Source organism: Pithys albifrons, chromosome 9 (genome assembly GCF_047495875.1).
Source record: "Pithys albifrons albifrons isolate INPA30051 chromosome 9, PitAlb_v1, whole genome shotgun sequence".
In the NCBI taxonomy this organism is placed as follows: domain Eukaryota; kingdom Metazoa; phylum Chordata; class Aves; order Passeriformes; family Thamnophilidae; genus Pithys; species Pithys albifrons.
The window spans coordinates 10,151,375-10,169,634 of NC_092466.1; the positions used below are offsets into that span (position 1 = coordinate 10,151,375).

General features: G+C 41.5%; 1 protein-coding gene across 2 annotated transcripts; it reads right to left on the reverse strand.

Moving 5' to 3' along the window:
• Positions 1-6,999: 6,999 nt before the first annotated feature.
• TECTB (tectorin beta) lies at positions 7,000-15,212 on the reverse strand. 2 transcript variants are annotated; one of them, XM_071563795.1, is made up of 11 exons: positions 15,116-15,212; positions 14,143-14,231; positions 12,930-13,120; positions 12,388-12,530; positions 12,235-12,307; positions 10,445-10,548; positions 10,282-10,365; positions 9,919-10,081; positions 8,608-8,677; positions 7,679-7,711; positions 7,000-7,195 (listed from the first exon to the last, which is right to left on the reverse strand). In XM_071563795.1, exons 2-11 carry the CDS (start codon positions 14,216-14,218, stop codon positions 7,143-7,145), a joined length of 990 nt encoding a protein of 329 aa, XP_071419896.1. In that variant the 5' UTR covers positions 14,219-14,231; positions 15,116-15,212; the 3' UTR covers positions 7,000-7,142. The 2 variants fall into 2 exon arrangements, with proteins under 2 accessions (XP_071419896.1, XP_071419895.1); XM_071563794.1 differs by having other exon boundaries at positions 15,112-15,212.
• Between the last annotated feature and the right edge of the window lie 3,048 nt (positions 15,213-18,260).

Genomic DNA, 18,260 nt, shown 5'->3' on the forward strand with positions numbered 1-18,260 from the left:
AGCAATTTTGAGGTGGTAGCTAAATGTTCTGTTTTAATTGTTACTAATGAGTTTGAAATCAATAGCTATAAATTGGATCCAGGCAGTTCTGGTTATCTTAAACACTTCTCAGAATAACCTTTTGTTCTGCCTTTTAACTGCAGGTCATTATGACACTGTTGGTTTAGGGAGAGGCGCTGCTTGAGGGTAGGCAGGGAGAGGAAGCTGAGTAAGGTGCAATGATTTTATGGGACCAGCTGCAGCAGCATCACGGGTCACTGGCCTGGTGCCAGTTCTGGTGGTTCAGGCAGTTCATCAGCCAATACGCAGCCTGTCCCCCAGCCTGGCATTCTAGGAAAACAATTTTTGAATGTCTGGTGTCCTTTCCTCCACTAATAAGCTGAAGAAATTCTTCAGTGATCTGTCTGTCCTTGGTCTTTTCCACTGAATTACAGACCTTGCCAGAATACTCTCAGCAGATCTGCAGTATTTGGTGAAGAGTGCCCTGATTTAGCCCCAAACTGGGAATGGAGTGTGGATATCATGCCTTGTCAAAGCTCATTATCCTAGTTGTTCTGGAGAAAGAAAACACAGTCAGAAAGGCTACTGAGCAGAGGGGAGAGATGTGGCCCGAGAACAGGAGTTGTACATCCCAGGCAGCCCAATTTTGGTGCTTACCTCACTTGGAATATGCTGTTTCTTTTGAACATGGACAAGCACAATACACCTTTGATGCAGTTAATCCATCACCTGTTCCAAGTCCCAATAAAATCCTCTTTGGCTTTCAAGGACCTGCAGAAACAGCCAGTATATGGGTAAGGAAAGCAAGTTTTGTTCTGAAAGCTGCATTAATGCCTCTCTAGGCTTTTATTGGAGCTGAAGCATTTTCAGAGAGCACAGATGCCTCAGCCCTAACACCACCAGCAGATACTACAAGGTCTTTCTCACAAGAGGATGGCAGTTGATGAAGAGAAGGGAAAGAGTGGATGCTGAACAGCCTGCAAGGACAATCATCACTGGTTTAGAGTAGGAACTGAAGACAATTAATATCCAGTTGAATCCAGGTGTCATGTTAATTAGGCAAATAGTAAGCCAGTCCCCTTTCGTTTGACTACAGATGGTGGATTCTGCAGGTGTCATGGGTGAGGGTTTACTTCATGTTTAGTTTCTCTATCTATGGTCGATACTGTCCCAATTTCAAATGTTTGTCTAGTCTCTTCTTGAAGCAAAATAGGTCACATTAACCTTGCTGCATACAAAAAAACTCAAAATAAGATAAAATGCGTAGAAGTGCCTCATCCTTAGCAGTTGTGCTTTCTGTAGAGACCTCTCACGGGGACCTGTACAACCTCTTCTGTAACATCCTTAAGACACTTGGAGTTTGGCAAAAGGTCATGGAATTTCTGGCAAGTAGTCATGGAACAGCAGAACTTTGTGATTCTTCTGTTTGGAGAGTGATGTCTGCTAAAACAGCTCAGTAGGAAGGTTAGTAGCAAACACATTTTCATAATCTATTAATGAGTGTAAGGAGGACACTTGTTTCCCCATCAAAGGAAGTTGTGAAGTGGCTGAAAATCTCTCCTAGGTACAAATACTAAAATTTCAGTTTAGTCCAGTGAAGGACCACTGATACAGTAACTTCAAAGTATTTTTGAATATTTTTTTGCCTCCACTTTTCTTTATGTTTTGGAAAATTGTCACTGCAGGATTGAAGGTCCAGGTTTATTTGCACCCTACATTCCAAATCTAGGATATGCAAGAAAATATTTGCACTCTTTCTGTTGCTGAAGGTATAAACCACTGGCAATGTTATGTTGATATGGTGCCTAGCAGCCCACCTGTCCACAGTAGAATGAACCACACTGAAGAAATAGCTATTATGTCTGTGAAATTCCTGACTGCTATGATTATTTTAGAGACAGGCCATGTACCCAGAGAGAAGCTGAAACTGTTTTAATGGCCTTCCCACAGGCGAACAGCCTGAGTCTGGGTGGCTGTGAGGGGCTGTGGGGGTCCAGGCAGGGATTGCCACCCACTGGGACATGGCTGCCCACCTGTCACGAGTGTGAGGAAAAACGTGTTGATGTAAGCTTCGTTCCAGGTGATTAACCTTTGAGTTTTATGTTAGGTATGGATGGTTGTGATTTGTTACTGTAGGTCAGCAGGTACATGATAAATTGTGTGTAACAGAACCCTTGAATTTATTGTATTGATTTTCTGTATATACAGAATTTCTCTTTCCAATACAGATAAAATAAATGCAAAATTTGCAAGTTTTCTCAATTCACAATTCATTCTCAGAAATATCAGAGCAAGCTGTGTATTTTCCCTTGATTAATATTTCTGTAGTTCCAGTAACATTCCTCTCTGCTGGAATGAGTGCCAATTTGATATGACCCCCTGCCATGACCTGCTCATGTCATTCTTTCTACCTCAGTTTTTCTCAGTTTGTAAAGGGAAGATTAAATCTTCCAGATGAGTCAGTTACTGTTTATAGAGTATTTTGAAGTATTCACTGAAAGGTGCTAGCACAAAAGTGTTGGGCATGGAGACAATGAGAAGTGCTCAGAATGTTCTTATCAGCACTTATTAATCACCATGTAAATTTATAGTGCTGGGCAAACATTTCACAGTGATAAGACATCTGTTTTAGCTTTAGACCTTTGCTTTAGCATTAGACCTCAGCTTTACTGCTCACCAAGGACTAGGATTTATATGCCTCACTTCCTGTCATGCAGTACTGCATCACTTGGCCTCTGCAGAATGTGCTTATGGAAGAACAGAATGCAATTTAAATCTGCAAGATCTTCTCAAAATATAATACAGAGCCATGTTACTGATAAGTCTGTGCTACCTATTGGGGCTTAATTGTAATTTTAAAATACCCTTAATGCATTCTGCATGTCTGTGTCTGAGGCATGTTGATGTGTTTGCTCCTAGAAAAAAATGCTGATCTTATTTTTCCATTAAGAGCAGGTGAGTGTAAACAGAAGAGCAGACTCTTGAACAGGATGGGTGGCATCCCTTCTAGTGATGCTTTATGTTACAGAGTGTAAATGCTTGGAAAGAGGTGGTTTATGGGAGGAGGATGTTAACGTGGATGAAACCACACACAGAGAAAATTTAGCAGGAGAAGAGGCACAGGCTGCTCAATGTGGAAAGCAACCTGGGAAGACTGGAGACTGGTTGCACCACAGAGCAGCTGTTTGCATTGCAGGTGGGCTTCCTATGGTGGAATTTACCATTTATCTTAGGTTTTAGAACTGGAATATATCTAATGTAATTGCTTTTAAAGAGCAGGATGAGACACCAAGTGTGCACTAGGTTTTCTCTGTAACAGCAGAGTGAAGAAAAATGTATTGGGAAGCAGGGCTGATCTCTGTGTTTTGCAGTGCAGCCTGGCTTCTGACAGAGCTCAGGACATGTCTCACCCTTGTGTGCCTGACTGCCAGGCTGCAAGAATTATTGCTTATTTCTCTGAAGCCACTGGACTTGACCTTTGCACAGCTGCAGTGATATGCTACATGAAAAGGCTGTGGGGTCCAATGACTCAACAGATATTTTTTCCTCTGCACCTGTGAGTGACAGCTGCCCTTTGGATGGGGATAACTTGAAAAGATTTGATCTTCAGTACAGAGTGAAGAGGTTCATTCCTAACACAGGCCATGTACATCTATGATGTGTTTTGTGTGTAGTGGGTCATGGCTCTTATGATACTATTCTGAGATGTAGCGTTTTACCTTGTCCCCGACTGGGACATTTAGACAAGATGCCATGGATTTACAGAATAAAGAGATGAAGTTGCTGTTTAAATGAGAATAAAGATTGGGGAATTTCTACACATGGTGTCTGGATCTGAGGCATTGCCTGTGTTTCTATTGTGTAATGTATTGCCAATTCTGGCAGCACATGCAATGTTTACCTCAGTGTGCTACTGAGTTAAGAACCCCCTACAGAGAGGCTTTCAGCCCTGATATGTTTCCCTCCTTTCCAGGGCTGTGCTATCAGGGGTTGCACAAGGTGGGCATTTCAGGTCAGACCTAGTCTGGCATCCCTGCAGCAGGATTATTTACACATCACCTGATAACACCTACTGAGGTTTCATTCTGAAGTCTGGATTTGAAATTGTGACATCCCAGCATAGGACAGAAGGCATTAATACTTGGCCAGAGTTAATTCTGATTTGACAGTCTCAGAGCCTGCTCCTTCTTTTTCACTATTGGATCTGGGGTGGCAAGAGAGGAAGGAATCACTTTGCCAGTGGCACTGCTTGTTTGGGGACACTAAATATAGAGTGTGAATGATGGAAAGTGCCAACTTGCATTGGTGGCATCCTTGCTCGTTTGTACTTCTGAGGATTTTGTGTTAGATCTGACTCACTCTTCCATTGACAGTTTCTGCTGGACCTTCTTAATTGTTATTTGCACCTGCAGAGACTGTCATATAAAGGCCACCCAGGTTAATGGTGTTTACCATTTACAAATGAGAAGTGACCTACATTTAATGAACAAAATATTGTGTAAAAGTGTGTCACTGTACTAGCAATATTGTGCTGCAACCTGTGTTGTTATCATCTTAACACCTGTGTGGGTTCATTTCTCTCCTACTTCTTGTCATGACCTCCATGACCTTGTGCTTCAGCATTGCAATGACAAACTGTGAGAAGGAAAGCATGTAAAAATTCATGCCTCAGTAGAGTTCATCTGAATGGGAAGAATTCAGATAAAACCAATTTGAAATCTTTGTGAAAGCAAACGTTGGGCTCTAAACAGATTATCTGCATCCCTTCTAACTAACCTTCCTGACCCGATGTTTCCATGGCCAGTCTTGACTTCAGCTTTCAGCTGCAGAGATCAAGGCAAGCATCTTCATGCCCTGACAGCTGAAAAAGATCCATTATTAAAATGCACCTGAAATGATGAAGTCTATCAAGCTTCATCTCATAATGGAACCTTTTGTAATCTTTGCATCTTTCTGATGCTGGCAACATAAATAATATTTAGTAGAATAAGTAATGACGAGCCATATGCAGGTTGGGAAAAATGAAGGTGAATTATATTCCATATTTTTTAATGCAAACTATTTATGATGGGCAACTTGTGCTTTCTTAAGGAACAGTACTTCTGAAGTGAAACCTGTTCATATGATGCTGCCTTCTCTGGCAGAGCGACCTTTTCACAGTCACCTTTGGCCGTTACTTTTCTGTTGTTTTTTTGTTTGGTTTTAGCAATAAGCCATCTCTGGACTGTAGGGAGACAGTGATCCAGACTGGGATAGGTAGCAGGGCTGTGCCCATCCTGCAGCCACAGCTCACTGAGTGCATGAGCCCCACTCAGTACAGTAACAAAAATGTGAGATATGTATGCCCAGAGGCTCCATCCCACGGGGCAGGGAGGTGGCCTGGGAATTCACAGCACAGCTGCTGAAATCCTGCAAGGTTTGTTCCAAAGCAATGCTGATTGCATAACCAGGAAGAAAATTAACCAACCAACCAAGGAAAATCAGTTCAAGGAATTCTGCACAAAATAGCCACGGTAAGAAAGCAGTGAATGTTGTAAAGGCAAAGCAAAAGAAACAGGCCGCAGAGAAGCAGCCGATGTGTTAATCTCATTTGGCAAGGACAAGAATTTGGAGGGGTTAAGCCACTCGGCAGGTGTTGAAACGCGGGGTGTTAGTGGGAGGAGCGAAGAGGAAAGGGAGGCAAAGCAGCAAACGTGGGCGGAAAACCTCCAGGGTCATTATCTCTGATCAAAATATCCTGTGGAGCACGAAACATCCCTCAGCTCCGCCCTGCTTTGGGAACTTGGAGCACCGGGAGACACCTGGAGGTGGCGGACCCGGCTGGGCTGTCCCGGAGCGCCCTCTGCGGGCAGTGGCCGCCCCTCCGGCACGAAGGCGCTTCGTCTTCGCCGCTAAAGCACGAACAGACTGAGAGTACACCCAGAGGAGCAAGTGTTGTTCGTGGAAAAGGGGATGCTGTAATGCGTGCATGTTTTATCTCTGCATTATCTGCATACCAATGGCCTTTCACAGAGAACGAGGAGCTGAAAATCCTTAACAGAATAACTCAGGAGGTTTCCTCTCTACGAGCAATAGCAAAAATTCTATACTATGCGAATGCTTCAGTATGTACAGATGCAGGTACACCCACTGTGGTCATTAATTAGAAGTGTAACAATTGTAGTATTTCTTTTCTCTTGCACATTTAGGATCCTGGAAGTTACATAGAAAAGGTCTAGGAGTGTTTCTTATACTTTCAATAGTTTTTTTCAGTATTCTTGTAGTAATTACTGGAAGTAAGGAACTTGCTGTTACATTTGTTGGGGAATTTTTTCATGTATTGATACTTCCTGCTCTTTAGAAATCACATTTCCCTTTCTAGGGATTTCTTCTTGCTGTTTAAGAGTTGTTACTCGTGTACAGATCTAACACCTGAGCTCTATTGTGTCTGCCACCAGCTATGTCTTCAAGGAAGTGTAAAGCTTGTTAACTTGTTTTCTAGCCTCAGATGTGCTCAATATACATCCACACCATGCAGCTATCCAGCAATGAGCCTGTCCTGTCAGCAAGACATCCTACTCCTGCAGTGTACTCTGCTTAATCCAACCAATCAATACTGACAATGCTGAGAAGCAGGAAATTCTGAGTACCTTCTAATTATTGCTACATGAAAAGCAGCCTTTTCACCCATTCCTGACATGTTAGGCTAGTTTTTGTTTTGTTCAAAGACTTCACAGACAAACCAGAACCTTGCAAGACCAGACCTGGAGGGGAGTTTGGTACCATGCTGAGACTGACAAGGAAGAGGGATCCCAATGGTAAATCTGGCCTTGAAAAACTGAGTTTGCATATCCCTACATTCCTTATAGAAACAAGTACTATTGGTATCACAACTCTTTAAAAGGAGGTTTTGGTAGAATACATAACCCATGGGTTTCCACCAGTTTGAAATGCCAGCAGAGACTGGGGAGAGGTAAATCTGGTTTGGGATTCCTCAGTATTTGAGACACAAAGCTCATGTAATATTTTATTTATCTGGTAAAGTGGTGCACAAGGATTTTTTTGTGGCTTTCATTTTTCCTCTGTGAAATAAACATCTTCAGTAAAGAAGTCCAGGTCCAAACAGGATTGGGGAAAGTTAAGAAACACATCTGGGCTGAATTTTATAATAAAACAGCACAAAATCCAATCACAAAGAGTAGGTGGAAGATGATATCTGCAAGAGAAACACAGATTAACCGTGAACCCTGACAGGTCTCTTTCACGTTCTTTTCCCACCACCTTCAATGCAACTGCATGTCCTAATATGGCTCTGTCAACATATCAAATGTTAACAAATAGACTTTGAAAGGTGTGTTTCAAACCCTCTCCAAACAGAGATGCTTTCAGACACCTCTGTTAACCCAGTAAAACACGATTGCTCCTTTTTGGGAACAGGGTGTCACAAGTGTGACAATAAGAGAAAGTAATGTTCAGTATTGGAAATTATTGCTTTGGTTTTATTGTCCAGAGTGAGGGATGTTCCAAAGGAGGAAAATAGAGTATATAACATCGGGAAATAAAAATTGATTTTGAAATACTTCTCCTTCTGTCAAATTTACAATATATTTTTTCTTTGAGCTATGGATTTTATGTTAACAAAGTCACTTAAAATCCATGTTTGTGACTGACATTTTCATTGTTATGCTTTGGAGTTTACCTGAGAGTGTGTAAAATCTGGATAAGCTGTTGCCTGCACAAAAGAAGAGGAAAAAGATTACATTGGAATGATGTCTAAAGTAAGTTAAAGTACACCACTGTGCTTTGTAAAAGCAGATCAGAAAACATTTGCTGTATTTTGAAATTCTGGATATGTCTTCCTCTTGCCTTTACTATCTGAAGTTGTAAGAGGATCCTCAGTTCTTTTATCTCTTTTAAATTGATGGGAGTTTACTGGTGCAACATAGTGAATTGTAATGATTCTGTTCTGTGTATATTTGTAATTTTAAATTGCTTTTCAGTTTGGTGTGGATGTATTTGATAAACTAGTACAAAGAGCTCAAGCAAAAACAATTTGTTCCAAAAGATGTGCTCGATTTACAGATAAAAGCTCAGAGAGAAATTCCTGGTGCCTCCAGTAGGCAGCAGTTACAGGAAAGAGTTGTTTTAGAACAGGGAAAATGCCATGGCAGTGCAGTTTGTGTGTCAGGAGGGGTAGGCACAGAGCATCCCCGTAACACTGGCAGAAGTTATGGGTATGCTGAAATACCGACCCACAGTGTAAAGAAAAACTTTCCTGCTGCTCCAAAGCCTGATCTCTCTCCCACTCACGTGTCTGAGCTGCTGCCGAGGTCAAATGCAGGTGAGCAGAGTTTCCACTGCTGACTCGGGGTGTGAGTGGTTTGGCCATTTATCATTAACACCAAATGGGTGCCTCTCCTCATTTTGTAAATGAGGAAAGTTTCACCGAGCTCTTCTGCCAGAGCTTGGATAGGACCAACTTCTGTTCAAGACTCCTTCTGCCATGGGGAAAGGGGTCTGGCAGAGGGCTTTGGCTCCCTCTGCTTGCCCCTATGCTGGGAGTTGCAGATAGTTCCCACCTTCATTGCTTCCCAAAGGGAGAAACATCCCAGAAACCCAGTCACTTACTGCGTACAGAGATCTCCGCCACTAAAACACCTCCAGTTTGTTCCATGCGCTGTTTTCGTCTGTCACATGTCTCAAGAGACCAGAAAGAAAGCCATGTAAACAAAAAAAAAATTATTAAAAAATCCAAACACAATTCTCATGTCTTCAACCAAGTAAATTTCTGCATATTTTCTCAGATTTTTGTTCCTGTCTTTAATTATTGGGGATTTGTGGTGCAGGAGAGATTTAAGGAGAGTCTTAACAGTCTGTTTTCTGACCATTTTGCTGAACTGCCCCTCCCTCCCTGTCTTACACAAAACTGTCAAGAAGGAAAGAGGGGAATAGAGCTCCATCTGTTTAACCCATGACCTCTGGGACGGCTGTGGTTGTTTTATTGCTAATGATAATTGTTGCCCACTGGGTAGAAATAGGAAGCAGCAAATCCCTTCTATATAGATCATGTCCAGCACTAATGATGCCTGTCACAGCTGACAAGGTCTGTATTGCAGCCAGTGCTCTACAGATTAAAGGTCCTTGTCCATCCCCTGACCTTTGCAGATCCCCGGCTGTGGGCATTTTTATTACAAACTCGGCATGTGGTAATTCAGGTTATGAGTTGCTTGTAAGCATAGACTCCTGGCTTAGTTCAGCCTTAATTGTAGGAGACCACCAGCTGCATTTTTGAGTGCAAAGGGGACTCGAGGGATGTTAACCTGATTGAGCAATTATCCTGTGCTGGAGGGTGAGGTGGGAATTCCACTCAGTGCCTGAAAGGATAATATAGATGTTTGACTGTACTGTCAGAAGGGCACATATAGAGTAATGGGTCTGTGTTTTAACACTGATCTGTGGCTAGATAAAAAGTTGAAGGAATCTTTAAAAACAACAAAATCTAAGCCTGTATGTTTTTCTTTTGCCTTTGAGACTTAGAATTTCTAACAATGCATTTTTGTCAAACCTGCAAGTTTTTTGAGTGAGGTCCTCTCGCTGCCCCCAGGGTGCTTTTAGCACCGAGATACTTAATAAAATGGAAAAAGCTGAACGTTCTCCCTTTCTTCAGGCTGAAGCTGTTTGTGAGACAGGACTGTAGTCTGGGATATTGACAAGACCTGAGGATTTCAATAGGTACCTGATTTCTCAATACATTTAAACAAGTTTTCCAATGCTGCATATGGTGTCTGTGGCATGACAGGGGTTGGGGTACGTGGTTGGGCACTTGGGATCACAAACTGCGGTGCCTCTGTCCACAGAAAGCCCTGGCACTGGCTCTGCACCCCACATGCCCCCTGTCTAAATTTAGCACTGTGTATTTCCCCAGGAGGGAAGACTTACCACTGGGCAGGAGAACTTCTCGCTGTCACAGACGTGTGTCTCACAGTGCAGCCAAACCTTGGACAGCTTGGGGATGTTACGAAAGCGGAAAGCATTGAACTGGAACGTGGCTCGGTTCGTTTTCCCGTTCTCATGCACAATGATGGAGTAGTCTGTGGCACACCTGTGGTTGTGCATGGATACGCTGTGTCAGAGCACCTGTGGCTTCAGCAAAACCTCTCCTGAGGTGGCAGTTTGATGAATGTCTTTGCCCTGCTGTGGGCCTGCCTCTCCCTTGCTCCCTCACTCCCCAGCTCCCAGCTTTCTGTCATCCTGGGGGCTGGGCTGAGTAGAGGTGCTCCCCTGGGTCCCACCAGCACCTACCCCTTAGTAATCAGAGGCCAGTGGATCTGGTAGAAGTACTCTGAGGAGGGAGTTGCCCAGCAGTTGTTGAGAACAACTTTGAATCTGGGGAGACACAAACTCCAGATTAATAAGGAATGCCCCAATTACCCATTTATGACTCATTCCTCCTTCCCTTGCCTACCTGTCGCTTAAGCCCTTAGCTTCCACTCCAGCAAATATGTCAGAACCAATTTCTGAGGTTTCAACGATGAAAGGGGCTTCCTTTATACTTGAAAACTTGGCATTCTTTGAAAGAAAGAAAAAGGCACCATACATTACTAGTAACATGCAAAGCAAGGCTTGATTCAACTTCAGACACTCCCAGTGAGATTGACTCTGGAAGTCTGTGTGCTTATTACCTGCAAGCTCTACACCCGGTAGTAAGACTATTGCAAGCCCAACATGGTAATAAAAATCTTTTTTTTGATGTTTGGTATAATGAAAAGTGACAGTATTTGATGCTGTTTGGGTTGTAGTATGTGTTATATCACAGAACTTGCAGAAGTATTGCCACATAAGTGTTACTGGTCTTTGTGCTACAATGAGTGGAACCTGGTATAGTGCTTCTTTTTCTAAACTCTATTGCTCTGCCCTGGTTTAGGGCACTATCTTGGTTTCCTTCACAGCAAGTTTCTATGTTGAAGGCCTGATTTCCATTCAGGTTCCAGCCGCTAATGCTGTATTACAATTCCTTGCTGTTACTGGAGTGTCACAGATCAAAGGGCAGGTGAGGCTGAAGTGTTTCCACTGGATTACACTGCAGCTTGTGTACTGCTTCTGGATGAGGAAATGGGCTCATGAAGCACCTGGAAGTGTAGCCCACCAGAGCAAAGGGCTCCATCAAGCAACAGTAGAGATGAATACTATGGCAAAATAAATCTTAAATTTCCATTTTTCCAGTGGAAAACAAGCAAAAAACATTTCATTGAAATTAACATTTTATCCCCAGTGAAAATGAGAGCAAAATAACAAAGGAGTGGTCTGGTAGCTTTCTGAGCTTGTTCTGTACTTATGCTCACTGGGAAAATGTATTAGTACAGTTCAGCCACTCCCTCCTTGATTCCTGGGAGCCATTAGAACAAAACAGTTGTTTGGCAAAAAATTAAAGCACCAGAGATCCCTTGCTCACTGTCTGTATACCAGAAAAAAAGACCACATGGCTTTCCTGTGGCACTCAAAGCCTGACAAAATGTTTAGTGATCAATTAGTACCCAAAATGCAGCATGGCAGGGGAGAGATTTTCACCTTGTGGGAAATAATCTCTCTACCTGGCCTATAAATTTAACAAAGTATGTTATTAGTTGTGCTTTTTGTAGTAGTAAAATAGACTGTGCTTTGGTGGAGAAAAGGCTCCAAGATGAGGAGCTGGATGCTCCAGTAGGGCAGTGGAGCTGGGAAGAGGAGAGGGAAGTTTTAAAAGATCTGACTGATATTTAGAAACAATATTTTGTTCGCAACAATATTCCAGCATGACATAAAGAACTTTGGGATGCATGAACTATTTCACATGAGAGGACCGTGGAGAAAACTGCAGAAGAAATGCATGAAGCGTTGCTGTGTCTGTAGAGAGCATGCAATAGCAGTGGTGCCTGCAGATATATGCTGCTCTTGCAGTGGCACTACAAACAAGTTTTGCTTTTTATTATAAAGTCTGTCAGCAGGTTAGAAATGTACCTCTCAGCAGAAATATCTGCCAGTTTTTGAGGGATTAAAAGAACACTTGGCATGTGCCTGCTCTGTTCAGTTTAAGTATATCCCTGTTAATCAGCAGAAACAAGGATCACTGCCAACCCCACTGCAATCATCTGTTCCAGGCTATTAATATGCTCCATGACACATAAAAATCAGGACAAGCAACCCTGTTTTATCCAGCCGTTCAGCTGAAGCCCATGGAAGGTGAAGGTGAAAATCTGGGTGGCAAAGAGCACTTACAGAGTAGAAGTTGAGGGACAGCTGACTTTCAAATGAGCCGGAGCTCCCGTTCTTCACATGGACAGTGGCCACCCTGGGGACATGACACATTTCTGTATGAGTGAGGTGTGGTTCTGAGGACAGAGTGAGATGCACTCCCAAAGAAGGACATACCTTTGGTCAAAGGCAGCCTGGTTCACCAGGTAGTTGGCATTGTATGTGCAGGTGAACGAGTAATTCACAGGCTGGCTCTTCACAATTACTGAGGAGTCATTAGAGACGATGGAGTTGTAGAAGTGATAAACAGGATTCTTGAACTGTGGATGGTGAGACAGAGAAATGTGGGCAGTACTGAGTCTCTGAGGTGTCAGGAACCACTTCATACTTTGAAACATGAAGACTCTAACACCATCCCCAAAGAAACATGGTTTGGCAGCTCTTTATATGCTGTAGTGCCTGTACATATACCTTACCATATATAAGTTCTGTGTAATATAGGTGCAAATGAACAACTAACACACAGACTAATATCACTAATGCTCCAAGTATTTTGCCTGTAGATGCAAAGCACAACTATGTGATTCTGCTTTCTCCCTGATACTGGAGTTTGCCTCCTTCTTCATCAGTACCTGAAGACTACTCCAAGATGAAGGGGACAGGACTCAAGTGAGTCCAGCCATTTCACCCATCAGAAATGTTGACCTTGATAGTCTTACCTCTGACTGTGTCCCACAGTATGATTTGTTTTTAGGTGACAGGTCTGGGATTATGAATTGGTAATATCCCGAATCGTGGATCCCATTATAGCAAACTCCTCCAAGTGCCAGCTGGTTAACCTCCCATCCGTAAGGACACTCTGGAATTCTGGTAATGATGGTTTTAGGATAACAGTATACCAGAATTACATCTGAAAGGGAAATAATACATTTAGAGTTATTCAGTGGTAATTTTCTTTCAAAGTGGTGGGACTGCACAATTTCCAATTACTACAGTGAGAAAAAAGACATTCTGCCTGGAATTATTCAATTATATCTTTTAAAGACTTTGACACTCATATTTTTAAACTAAAAGCCTCGTTTTGCAGCCTTTCCATGTCTGCTAGGGAATGCTCAGGGAAAGTCAATAAGGACCTTAACAACTTGCTTCTCTCTGGTGAACAAACCTTCAACACATGCAGGCTGATTCTGCTTGTGTTGATGGTCAGATTTATAACTGGCAGCTTTTCAGCTGTGAAAATTCCTGCAGTTCAGAGAAACTGCTTATGCAAATGAAGGTACTGAAATAAGTGCCTAGAGGGCCAAATACTTAATATATGCTATGAAATTACTGACAGTAATCTGACAGCAGTCACACACTAAAAGCAAACACTATATTAAGATGTATTCCAGCACATTTCTAAACCACGGTTCATAATTGTAGTGAAATCTACAGGTCTGTCTGGCACCAGCTCACTTCAGTTTCTAGGCAGTAATCAGTGTGCAGTTAGAGCCTTCCATTCAATGATTTTTGTATTTTTCTAGTTTTGATATAGCAGTGTGGTTCAGAAGTTCACCCCAGCACGTTTAATCACCACTGGCCATCTGATTGCAGTCAGTGGGATGAAAGCCCAGCTTGGGCAGCAAAGATCTGCTGCATCTAGCCTGTAGTATTACAGATAACTTCTAATTGTTGTTGTTTTCTTGGCATTTTATGCTTTTGTGCTTAACTTCATTGCACAGAGTTAAGTATATGCCTAATTCTCTGTGGGGCTAGAACTTCCCTAGTACATGCTTCACTGTGCTAGATAAAAGTAGATCAATAAAAGAAATGTAAGGATTAGCTCTGCAGAACCCACAGTCTAACCTTCTGAAAGAAAACCTTTAGATTTTGAATAGAAAAAACCCTTTGGCAGCTTAATTGCAAGAGAACATCATAGAACACTTATTTTACCTGCTTTGTTTGGACTGCAAGGCCCTGCGAGAGCTCGAGCCAAGAGGACCAGCAGATACACAGCAAGAGTCACCATTTCTTGCAATGATCTGAGGACACAGGGAAGAAAAGATGAAAATGTCTTTTAAATTGAAAATAAAAACAATGCATTGTCTGCAGACCTGAAACTGTGGATACTGTTAAGCACATGCTTTTTGCAGAGAGAAAAAAATAATATTACTGATATTCTGTCACCCAATGGAATTGCGTCTACAGGGTAAATATTTCCAAGACCATTACTATCTCTAGGTTGCTATTGTCACAATTTTACTTTTTCAGTTTAGTGATGGCATTTAATTATTCTAGTGTGATTTCTTGCAAAAAGTCTAAACCTGAAGTGTTAATATCATCAAATGAAACTGAAACAATGGGATCTGAAAAAAAAAGAGGGAATAGAAATTACAAGAAGAAATATGATGCAAGAACATATATAATGTGCTTAAAATTTAGTGCTGAAACTGTTCTTTGTGGTGATGACTATTCTGATGTATATACTATTAACTTCAAAACTTAAGCTGAGGTTGGGTAAATTATGCATTTTCTCCTTTGCTGCTAAATGTTATTAGGCAAGCATACATAGCAGTAATTTGTATTTCCATTCCAGGCCTCAAATATGCAAGCTGTTTCTCACAGGAAGAAGCATATACAGCGTGTGGGATTGGGACTGGAGTTCTCATATCTTCCCTTTGTAGGGATATACTCTTCCGTAGCAGCCCTCATGTACATATCTCTAAGAAGACTGTCAGAAGTAAGAAATATCATTTAAGTAAAAAAAAAAATCATCCCAATTCAGTATTTCTAACAAAAGCAATCAATTTCAACATTTTCACTCTGCCTCTATTTAAAAATATATATTTATAAAAAACTCATTAAGTGACAATTTCTTCTAATTATAATCCTATGCATTCTACAAGAAATCAATTATTATACCTACGAGACAGGAAGGGGCTAAGTATTTCAGATTTTCATCCCGGTCTTACTCCAATAGCTGCGCTGTCAGCTCTTCCCAAGATGTCCTCTTTCAAATGAACCCAGCTGGCATTATCTTCGCTTTATATAAGCAATCTTGTAAAAGGAGCCCATCTCTGGTTAAATCTCAACCTGCCAGTATTGTCCAGTGTGGGAGGAAAAAAAAGAGTTATAGAAAAGCAGTTCTCTTCCTCTAGATGGGACTGCATTGCTACTATTTGATTTTTAAAAAGTCTTTCTATGGTGGCTTTTCAAAGATCTTGAAAACAAGCGAACAGTAACCTGCTGAAGGTACTAAATGTTTGTTTTACAAGTTATATAGGAAAATGTAGAACTTCTGCAGAGGTGAAGTCACAACTGCCTTCTAGAATTCAGTGAAAAAATATTTATAGGAATTAGATGCTTGTCTTAAATGGCTTATTGACAATGTCAAACTTTTGTGCCATGCAAGTGGACAAAAGTAATGGCAACAGATCATATACTACCTTTGGGTTGTTTATTTTATTTATTTTTTCTAGAAGTTCACAGGCATGTAATCTGAGTTTAGGTAAGCTCTTCCCTAAACCTAAATATTATAATACATAATTATAGTACATAATACTACATAATTATAGTACAATACTACATGCATATAAGACTACATAATATACATTAAATAGTACACTATAGACTGTGTAAAATTACCATTGCACAGAAAACTGAAACAAATTTGCTTTTCATGTGACCATCAGTCAGGAGGTTGCCTATGACAGTCTTGGTCAGATGGCAGGATTTTCTGGTGACCCATTACATCCTGTTTGTGTCAGCTTTTAGTGACAGGCACGGAAAAAAGGACTGGGGTATGCTACTGCTGCTTTACATGCCTGCATGAAAATGTGGGCTGTGAACAGTCTTACTGTGTAAACTGGCACAGCCTCAACTTCAGCCATGACTGTATCTACCCAGTTTCATGTGTCGTTGAACTACTCTGATATCTGTCTTGAGTCACAAAACACAGAGGACCTTGCTTGTGGGACCCAGTCCTGTGGGGCTCCTCACAGGTGATTTGGTATCTCCTCTTGTGGAGAGCCTCATTCTCCCCATCCGTGGCAGTATTTTGGTGGGGATCTGCCTTCTCTCAATTGATTTTTGGCATACAGGGGTGACACAGCAGTAAAGCTGTACCAGTTGTCATTAGTCTGGACTTTTTGAGCGGGGAAAGAGTGAAATGGAAAAGCACAGTGGCCTGACATTAACCTGAAATGGCAAAGAGTTTTTAGGTGTCCTGTGTGTGAGATTTAGGGGTGAACCTTCAGGGCAGCATTCACTACAAGAAGTGTCTCAAGCCAAAAGGCAACAACACAGCTGTGACTGCACCAGGCATTGTGAGGGCTGCTGCCTCTCAGGGGTGATGGTGTGCAGCTGAATCTGCAGTGATATGCAGATGTAATCAATTAGGGTGCCTTCTGCCTCTAACAAACTGAACCCAAGCCCTAAAGACAGATTGAAAAGCCTATACATTTCTGTGTTTAGTCTCAAATCATAAGTCTGAACCTAGACAGGGGCTTTGTAAGGCTTGTAATACATTGCAAATAATAGGCTGCTCTCACTGTTGTGACTCAAGTCCTGCAAGCCATCACATTTAAATGAGATTACTTAGAGATGGACAATGGATAAAATCCTTTGGCCAAGGTTTGTTGTTATTTTAATTGAATTAAAGAATAATCCACTGAACAAGAACCAAAGCTCATAAATCATTTGGTGTGACCTAACTAGGAATTATCCTCATGAGAAATCCTAAAACAAGGAAGATTTAACTGCAGGTGTCTGTTTTATAGTCTCACCCCAAATCCTACAGACACTGAGGCCTAATTTTGACTTCTTAAACCCAGCTCTGAATATACGCTGTGTAAACATGCACTTGTTTTTGTTTTTCTGTGTGTGAAAGTGTGTATTTGGTCTGGAACCAGACGCCAGGGTTTCTGGTGAGACATTATGATCAAACCTGTTATCAAGCATATATAGCCCAGAAACAAGGGGAGGATTGCAAGTGAAAGCCTGTAACTTTGGACACGAGAAAGGTCTCATGATCTTGTACAAACTGATTCTTCAAGCTCAAGGGGTTTGTACTTGTCAGGTCTGCCCACATAGAGCTGATCTGGAGCCTAAGATATTTGGCTAACCTTGATTAGGTATAGTTGCAAATGCCTTGCTAAAAATTATTTATATGGTCGACCTCACCTTAACATTAACAAAGTTCTTGAAACACAGATTACCTTTTTACTGATGATTTTTTGCAAATAGTGTAATTAAATTATCATTGTGTAATGCTACAGGTTTCAGTGGAATTACTTCAAGATGGATCTAATCCCATAATTTGTAAAAGAAAATAAATCTCTTGCAATCTTCTCACAGAAAACTAATCTCCATGTACATAATACTCCTTTTAGATGAAAGGTAGAAAACAGAATGAAAACCATCACACAAATTTGGTACAAGTGCCAGCTGGTGTATGGAGTTTGAATTTGCATAAGAAACAAGCACAAAATGTACCTAAGCCAACCAGCACTTGATACCTGCACTGATCAAAGGTGAAGGCTTGGGAAGGGTTAGGTTTCTCTCAGTAATTGCATACACAAAAAAGGAAAGCCATTAACTTGCAAAACAGAGCATTGAGGATTGTTGCAGTTCCCTGACTCTTTCCAAGCCCGTTGAATAATCTCAGCAATCTAAGTATCGACAAAGAGCAAATGAAGGCCTTATTGAGAATTTCACCTACAAGGGCAGCTGTGTCTCCAGCCTTGTTCCTCACATTGTGATGGAAAGCTATGTGAATATCTATTGTCTGGTTCTTACACGGAGCTAACCAGGTTCTGCTGTTTGTGTCTACAAGGGATACTGTGACATCCAATTTTCATTGGTTTTGGATAAAACAATAAACCTGAAGAGTGCTTTATCTATATGGATGGACTTATGGGACAATGAGGAACAATGGAGACAGCTAGCTGATTCCAGGGATGAGATCTGGTGACATTAATCTAGAGGCTGCAATGTATTAATGATGGTGTTTCCATGCACCAAAACCTGGTATATTCAGTTTTGTCTGAGATAAGGACTGTACTAATCCCACA

Excerpts from the sequence above, each read along its gene's own strand:
- TECTB (XM_071563795.1), bottom strand. The coding sequence starts at position 14,218 with ATGGTGACTCTTGCTGTGTATCTGCTGGTCCTCTTGGCTCGAGCTCTC. Across the intron at positions 10,549-12,234 it reads TGTCCCTCAACTTCTACTCT|AATGCCAAGTTTTCAAGTAT; the intron begins GTAAGTGCTCTT and ends TTTCTTTCAAAG. Across the intron at positions 10,082-10,281 it reads TGGCCTCTGATTACTAAGGG|GTGTGCCACAGACTACTCCA; the intron begins GTAGGTGCTGGT and ends GCACAACCACAG.